The sequence below is a fragment of the Atractosteus spatula genome, chromosome 27 (genome assembly GCF_055471065.1).
Source record: "Atractosteus spatula isolate fAtrSpa1 chromosome 27, fAtrSpa1.hap1, whole genome shotgun sequence".
Lineage (NCBI taxonomy): Eukaryota > Metazoa > Chordata > Actinopteri > Semionotiformes > Lepisosteidae > Atractosteus > Atractosteus spatula.
In genome coordinates, this window is record NC_142732.1 from 10,837,968 (window position 1) to 10,846,711 (window position 8,744).

At 51.6% G+C, this 8,744-nt stretch overlaps 1 protein-coding gene across 2 annotated transcripts in view; it reads right to left on the reverse strand.

Annotated features, from left to right (window-relative positions):
• git1 (G protein-coupled receptor kinase interacting ArfGAP 1) overlaps positions 1 to 8,173 on the reverse strand; it is a 31,862-nt gene extending 23,689 nt beyond the window's left edge. For both annotated transcript variants that reach the window (XM_088906680.1, XM_088906679.1), the window contains exon 1: positions 7,535 to 8,173. In XM_088906680.1, coding sequence (XP_088762806.1) covers positions 7,535 to 7,586 — 52 coding nt within the window. In that variant the 5' untranslated portion in view covers positions 7,587 to 8,173. The remainder of the gene's footprint in view (positions 1 to 7,534) is intronic.
• Positions 8,174 to 8,744: the final 571 nt, after the last annotated feature.

Consider the following 8,744-nt stretch of genomic DNA (forward strand, 5'->3'; position numbering starts at 1 on the left):
CATTTTATTCACTATATAACATGGAGGTTTTCAGGAAGAAGAGGTCTTTCGTTTGACTTCGGTCCCGTTTGGTTTTGGTTATCGCTTCGCTTCGCTTCGCTTCTGGTTATTGCTTCGGCTTCGTTTGTTGGTTTGTTTTGCTTTGTGTGTGTATTTTCGTATAGCTTCGGCTTTGTTGTTTTGTTGGTTTTTTTGTAAGTTTCTTTGTACTTTCGTTGGTTTGTGTGTTCATCCTTGTTTTGCCATTACCTTGCCCCAGTGTTACATGTTCAACTTTTGTGTTCTTTTGTACCCTGCTCCTGTTGATTACTCTGGTTTTCCCTTATTTGTCTTCCTGGTTCACTTGTGTTTTTGTGTGAACTTTTGTATATAAGGTTAGTTTAGGTTGTTGGGTAAACTTACACACTTAGTTGATTTTGTATTAGTACACTAGTTTAGTGCGGGTGAGTGCCGTTTGTCTTGTATGGTTTTGGGTAGTCAGTGCAGGTCAGCTAGGGTGTTGAAGACGCCGAAGACCGTGTGTTTCGGGTTTTCTTTTGTAGTCAGATTAGCTTTCCCTCGCTGTCCTAGCCAGCTCCATTTTGTTTATTTTCTTTCCTTTGACACCACTCTAGTTCCTTACCCTTGTTATCACGCTTCCTAGTCCCTCACCAAAACCCCCCTGCTTCCAAAAGAATTATCCTAAATGTTACACCCCTTTACCCCTAGACACTTGGGGTCGTAACAGGGAACAACCAACAAAAAACACCTGCTGCCAAAGACAAAACTAATGCTGCATTTTCAACAACAAATCTATACTAAACAAAGACAGACAAAACTGCAACGAGGCACAGGAAGGACAGGGATTAAGGTGATGAAGAAGTGTGTGAGCTGCCCCATGCCAAGGCAGGGATGTTACAGGCAGGGCAGTGACCTTGCTCATGGCAAGAGCCACCCCTGGCACCTGCCCAGCCCAGTGCCAGGTTCAGAGAGGCCCGCGGCCCACAGCACTGAGCGGCGCCACCAAGTACCACCTCACACTAGTGCCGAAGTCGGCACCTACCCGAACTAGAGACTCTTTTCAGATTCCTATACTGGTGGACACTCAAGACACCTCCAGGCTCCAGGCGCAAGTACTGCCGCAAACTGCAGGGCAGGCTCGAGCTAGACTGAGCTATTTTAATAGCAGAGGTCAGTACTAACATGGGTCCAGTGCACGCCCCGTGATCAGTTCACACTAGGCGCTGTATCAGGGTCGTCTCCGCCGCGCTAGAGGATGTGTGGTTTTCCCATCACACCCACTAACAAAGGGGTTTTCGAAGGGTCTGAGTGGGTGTGGCGTGCCCCACTGGAGTTTTAAGAACGCCTGCAGTCTACCAGAGGAGAGTTACCCAGGCTTTCTGGGACAAAAATCCTACAACATACAGGAATCTAGGGAAAACACTCTTTCCTGAGCTTTCCTGCTAAATGGCCAGCAGCCAGATCACCCTGCAACTCACAACTGGCAGCCCACTGGAGCTCAGCAGGTGTGAGCCTGGTCAGTACCTGGATGGGAGACTCCTGGGAAAAACTAAGGTTGCTGCTGGAAGAGGTGTTAGTGGGTCCAGCAGGGAGCGCTCACCCTGCGGTCCATGTGGGTCCTAATGCCCCAGTATAGTGACGGGGACACTGTACTGTAAACAGGCGCTGTCCTTCGGATGAGACGTAAAACCGAGGTCCTGACTCTCTGTGGTCATTAAAAATCCCAGGGTGTTTCTCGAAAACAGTAGGGGTGTTACCCTGGTGTCCTGGCCAAATTTCCCATTGGCCCTTACCAATCATGGCCTCCTAATAATCCCCATCTCTGAACTGGCTTCATCACTCTGCTCTCCTCCCCACTGAGAGCTGGTGTGTGGGGAGAGTACTGGTGCATCATCCAGGTGGGGCTGCACACTGGTGGAGGTGGAGTCCCCGTTACCTGTAAATACCTTTACCCATTACCTTGCGCTTTGAGTGGAGTGTCCAGAAAAGCGCTATATAAGTGTAAGCAATTATTATTATTAATAAATTCATCGACCGACATGCCATGAATCCACACCAGCTCCGGGTGCACTCTTTCGGAAATACCATCACATATGACCGCATCATTACCGTCAAATACCATTAAAACACAGCTGCGGCTCTGCAGAGCCAGCTGAAGTCATTCCTGTTTGTTTTTTAGCGCCTTCTGGCCAGTTGAACCAGGTAAAACCTCAGTTCCTGGGAGTCGGGACGCGAGTGATAGCCGTGTTGTTTAAGCTCCGTGTCGGTCGATGGTAATTTACTCAAGCCTGGGTGACAACTCACAAAATCCCACATCCCAGGGGGAGCCACCAGCTCACAGGAAAACCGAACACGGATCAGCTGAGGGCTGCGCAGCTCAGCCGACGCAAGTCAGTAGCAGTAGTCTGCAAGAAAGGCGTGGAGAGGAGCACAGCCCAGTGAGGTCTTTCGGATCAGTTTCCCTGTGCTCCTACAGCCAGGACAGGTGCAAATTCTAGCCTGAAATCCACCCAGCCCCGCGGATAGGACAACATCAGTCAATTAAACCTCACCCTTGTATCTTTGGGAGGTTCAAGGAAACCTGTGCGATTGTGGGAGGGAACAAGCAGACTCCCCACAGACAGGTCCCAAAATCCAAATTTAAAAGCAGAACCCTGGAACCGAGTCAGCAGGGCTACCCGGCGCATCCCGGCGCCCCGAGACACACTCCGGAGAGCCTAACAGGCTGAAAACATCAACTTTTCCAATCTAATGAAATAATTACCAGCAGCTGTGTGCACTCCATCCTGCAGGCACACCCACCCACACACACCAAGGCCAATTAACTCGCGCAGCTGTGTGACAAGCACGGGCTGCGGACCCAGATGCGTACGGCACTCGCTAACACTCTCAGCAGGTGAGGGCTTTACATAAGCCTCTCCTCCGTGTCTGCATTCAGCTCCAGTTCGCAGCGCTGACACACAGGCAGACTGCTCTGCAGCACGGCGACGGTGTTTCCATCTGAATGAATTAAAAAGCGTTCGCTTATAGCTTCCAGCACGGGTGACGTGACCGCACCACACACAGCCGCTGGGGTTCAGCGGCAACGAAACCGCGCAACTTGACCTTTCCTTGCTCACGGCTCGTGGCGAGACGTAAAACCGAGGTCCTGACTCTTTGAGGTCATTAAAATCCCAGGGTGTTTCTCGGAAAGAGTAGGGGTGTAACCCCGGAGTCCTGGCCAAATTTCCCATTGGCCCTTACCAATAATGGCCTCCTAATAATCCCCATCTCTGAACTGGCTTCATCACTCTGCTCTCCTCCCCACTGAGAGCTGGTGTGTGGGGAGAGTACTGGTGCATCATCCAGGTGGGGCTGCACACTGGTGGTGGTGGAGGGGATCCCCATTACCTGTAAAGCGCTTTGAGTGGAGTGTCCAGAAAAGCGCTATATAAGTGTAAGCAATTATTATTATTATTATCTGCACGCACAGAGCAGTCAGGGGTCGGAACACAGCCCCAGATCTGGAGAGGAAGGAATGCAAGCTGAGCTAAGAGACATCCTCAGCTCATGAAGGAGCCCCATCAGGTCCCCGTACACCCAGCCAAGCAGAACACACAAGGGACAGATGTTTACCCGCCCTACAGATGTGCCCTGGGATCGAGGGCTGTTACCCTGGCACCCGACTGGCTGCTAGGGGCAACAGCCCAGATGGAGAAACCGGAGAGATGTGAGGGAGAAAGAATGTGTTAGAGAGGGAGACCTGAGGAAGGAGAGAGAGGGACAGAGAGGGTGATGGAGATGAAGAGTGTCACAGCACAGATCAAACAGCAATATCTCACACACAAACACAACACAAACTGGAATGCTACAGAACTCTACACAGACAATACACACTAGCTGAATATCTAACCAAGATAAATAACAGCAAACAGAAACAGACCCTGATGAAGTACAGGCTCAGTGACCACAGCCTGGCCATACAAAATGGACACAGGCGGACCTGGCTGCCCAGAGAGGACAGGCTCAGTGACCACAGCCTGGCCATAGAAACTGGACACAGGCGGACCTGGCTGCCCAGAGAGGACAGGCTCAGTGACCACAGCCTGGCCATAGAAACTGGATACAGGCAGACCTGGCTGTCCAGAGAGGACAGGCTCAGTGACCACAGCCTGGCCATAGAAACTGGACACAGGCGGACCTGGCTGTCCAGAGAGGACAGGCTCAGTGACCACAGCCTGGCCATAGAAACTGGACACAGGCGGACCTGGCTGTCCAGAGAGGACAGGCTCAGTGACCACAGCTTGGCCATAGAAACTGGACACAGGCAGACCTGGACGCCCAGAGAGGACAGGCTCAGTGACCACAGCCTGGCCATAGAAACTGGACACAGGCGGACATGGCTGTCCAGAGAGGACAGGCTCAGTGACCACAGCCTGACTATAGAAACTGGACACAGGCAGACCTGGACGCCCAGAGAGGACAGGCTGTGCTCCCACTGCCAGCAGGGAGAAACTGAGACAGAGGTGCACTTCCTACTGCACTGTGACAGATATTCTGAGATTAGAGAAACATTCTTCCCCAAATTTACACAGCTAATCCCAGAATTCCCACACCCGCCAGAATCACAACAGCTCCCAATCCTACTGGGAGAGGGAGGAGGGAACTGAGCTGCACTGGCAGCCCAGTATGTGATCTCCTGTCACAGCCTGAGGAACAGTCAGCCTGTCTCCCAGTCATGCTCCATACGTCTATGTGTAAATATTTTATGATTGTGTCTTTATTGTAAATGTCTGTAGATTTTTTGTTTTATGTTAACTGTTAGTCAGTTTTGCTTTGGCACTACTGACTGTACGCATCAGCCATGCCAGTAAAGCACCTTGAACTGAACTGACAGAGAGGGTGATGGAGAAAGAGTGTTAGAGAGGGAGGCCTGAGGAAGGAGAGAGTGTGATGGAGAAAGCCGGGAAGGATAGAGAGAGGTAACAGAGGGACCTCGCACAAGGCAGAGGACAAAGGGGGCAAATTTGACAGCAGGGCCAGAAGGCAGGAGGGAGAAGGTGCTAATCCTCTCAACATCATCAGCTGCTTTACAACCTTCGGGAATTTTATATGGGCACGAAAGTATCAGGGAGTCAAGTGAAGGCCGCTCCTGCCCCCCCCCCCCCGTCAAACACCCCTCCTCCTGCGAGCACGGCGGGAACAGACTCAGGCCACAGAGACAGGAGATACGCCCCCCCCCGCCACCCCGCGTAACCATGGAGCCAAACGGTACAACGAGGAGGAGGAAGATAACGCGCACGACTTTCTTCAACAGATTCCAGTCCTCGAACCCTGAACATCACACTGAAATCCCCCCACAGCCTGAGCTGAAGATCCCGTGCCGCGCAGGGAGGGCTGTGGATCCCTCGCTCGGCTGTACCCCCCCCCCGACTCCAGTGGCTGGCCTCGCCCGGCAGGAGCCCTCTCACAGGTCCGCTGGCTGCTCAGCCGGAGGTGAGCAATGTGCCATATTCTTGTGCACTTTGCCACACTCTCACCTGCGTGCACTGCCGACCCCCAGTGCCAATAAGGACAGCTGGACACAATGACCAGCCCCACCTGCAGCTCTGCCAACTCTACCCCCAATTCAGCACATCGATCCTAATTTAATTCCCCCTCGCACTCACTCAGTTCTCAGGGGAGATGAGCTGCTACGGAGAATATCACAGTTTTCCACCAAATATCACTGGATCTCCGTCTCCCTCTCTGCCACTTTTATCTGGAAGTCGAGTTTGAAAAAGCCAAACAAAATCTACTGTGGTACAAAGCGCTTTGAAAGCGCCCCCCCTTACAGAATACAGAATGTGCGAGTGTTGATGCTCTCCAGAGAACCTGTCACCTCTCGCAAAGCTCAACATTTGTCTGGTCGTCGCAAAAACAAATCGAATTTCCAGATCGTCTGACAGAGCAGTCGGCTGCCAGGAGCAGCCAGCTGCTACTGGGGTCCCAGTGCAGAGTGACCAGCTCCAGGCTGGGGGTGCTTGTGTGTATTGGGGTCCCAGTGCCAAAAGTGACCAGCTCCAGGCCAGGGGGGTGCTTGTGTGTATTGGGGTCCCAGTGCAGAGAGTGACCAGCTCCAGGCTGGAGGTGCTTGTGTGTATTGGGGTCCCAGTGCAGAGAGTGACCAGCTCCAGGCCGGGGGGTGCTTCTGCCCTCTCAAGCTCCTGCAGACAGATATCTGTCCTGCTCAAGACATCTCACAGACCCCAGAGTCTGACGTGTGGGAACCAGCAAACAATGTGCATACTGTGCCCCAGTATTTAGATTCAGCATTTCTGTTTCTTTAGCATTTACTCCAAATATGGCTCAAAGTGTGAAGTGTTGCTTCACCTGATACTCGTGTACAGCTCGTACTGCAAAACCTGGAAGGGCCTTGCACAGCCTTTCCAGAGAACGGAACACATCTCCGCAACCTCTTCCTTTCCAGGAATCAGGATTTAGAGTCCCGTCTTGTGCAAACCGGAAACCGGAGGCGGCAGACGTCCAGCCGTGTCTTGTCAAATCTCAGCTTCTCGACTACTTTATAATGTATGGCTGCACTTCAAAGATTCAAACTCCTGCGCTAGGTGTGACCCCCGAAAAACAAGAACAAACTGCTTAGTCACTCAGGGTGACGGCACGTATGGCGCTGGGGCTCGGCAAGACCCTGCCCACACTGTGACCCCAAAACCTACCGAGCGCAGCAGCGCCTGGTCTGGCATCGCCGGGCTCTGGAGGCTGCAAAGGCATCAGCCGAGCTCGCTTCACTCAAACTCCGAGGGTTTAAAAACAACAAAAACTGGTAATTTGCGTTGCAGGCAACGACATGTTCGGAGGCGGCTGGCTTACTACTACAAAACCAGTCGACTTCAGAATAATGTAATGGCCTCTAGGGTATACACAGTGGAAATTGTCTTTATCGACAAAACTGTTTTCACATCGGATTCTAATTAAAACTGCCATTTATTCTTCTGATTGAATAAAAAAACTGCAGTTAATGAGAAATAATACAATTTCGCCTTTCAGTAATCACGGTATTTAATGTCCCAGTAACGCACACCCATTGAGGTAACAACTACCCAGCTAGACTGGAGAATCTAGCTAGTTACCCAAAACAAAAGGAGACGTTTTATTTGAAAACCCCGATATTTAATGTACTTTCCCCTGAACAGCTCGCTTCGTATAAACGTGTACAATATTAAAAATATACCAGTAGATACCACACGCAATGTAATGGGATAACGCCTTGTCAGTTGAAAAAAACAAACAATACTACAATTAAACACTACGAGTGGCGTATGATTTCGTGTTAATAGGTATATTTTCGACCACAGAAGAATCTCTACTGGGAGAAATGGTCACTGCAAGTGGAAGGGCATCTAGGCCACAGAACGCGCCGGGCCGCTTTCCTATTTCCCCGATCCCGGGATGCGACCGCCATCTCCGGTCACCCTCTCCCATCCCAGTGCCTCTTCCCTCCCCGAGTTGCCAAACACCAGCTGCTAACAACGCCTTTTAAAAAACAAAATCTTACCTGGCGCGCTGCAGTCGGCGCAGACCTCGCTTCTTTGCACTTTCCTGGACATTGTGTCCAATGGTGTTGAAATGTTGTTATTTTAGTCGCCTGTCCGTTCCCCAGGCTGAAAAAGGCTGGACTGCCGCTTCCCTGCTCCCGAATCCCCCGGAAGCCTCACAGCACAGAACAGGTTCCCCGGCCTCTGCCTGCGTGTGTGCGTTTCTCGCTCCCCAGCGCACAGAAATATCCCCGGTTTTCCTATATGGCGTCGGCGTACTGAGCAAGTGGGTTACATGGGAAACTGGGATGATTGATTTCATTGAAAGGGAGGCGAGGGCAGTGTTCGTGCGTGGAAAAAGCGCAGCACTTTCCCCGGTTTTTCCTGGCTTCCCCCTGCTTGCCGCTCTCCCCTCCTCCTCCGGCACCGTCTCTCTCAGTTCGCTCGTTATCGCAGCCAGGGGCTGCTCATCAGACCACAAAGTACAATGAGATCACTGCAAATATCGTCCTCAGTCCCCGCTCCCCGGGGGCTCCTAACTGCACGGTGGGGTCCGCACACGGCCAGACGGCAGCCCCTGTCCCTCTGTCTGCGCCTTCGCCTGCCTGTCCGTCCGTCAGTCCGAGCCGAATTAAGCGCGTCAATGATCGTTTTCCCTCGCTAGCATTGCGAACACGGCTTTGTCTTATTTCGAGCACCCCTCTCTCCCCTTACCTATGCATGAATAATTCGACTTGAAGAAATTAAAAAATAGACCCGTGCTTTCAGTTTTGCTTTCACCATAAGAATCAACGACAATCCAAGGATATTTTCTTGCACCTGTTGCTCTTTGCGGTACTGCCGGCGTGAGTTCGTGTTACAGCACGCCTGACCAGTCCCACCTAACAGCCCAAGAGCTCGCCTTTGGACGGTGGGAGGAAACCCACCGGAATGTGCGTGAACACGCGCGGAGTCGAACCCAGGATCAAGAGCTGCGAGGCACTAGCGCTAACCGCCGAGTCACCAATAAACTGTCAAGCAACTCCCATTGAAAACAGACACATGCAATTAACTACGTAGGCAGCTACTGTAGTTTCAAATATAGCCCCGTCTGGGAGGAACCTGCATGTTTCCCTGCGTCTTGACGTAGAGTCGAAAAAATCCTTTTAAAATGCTCTGAAGTGGACAGTGGAGTCAGTTTAAAAGCTTCGTACTGGTAAACTGTCGCTGTATTTAATCACGAAGCGCTGG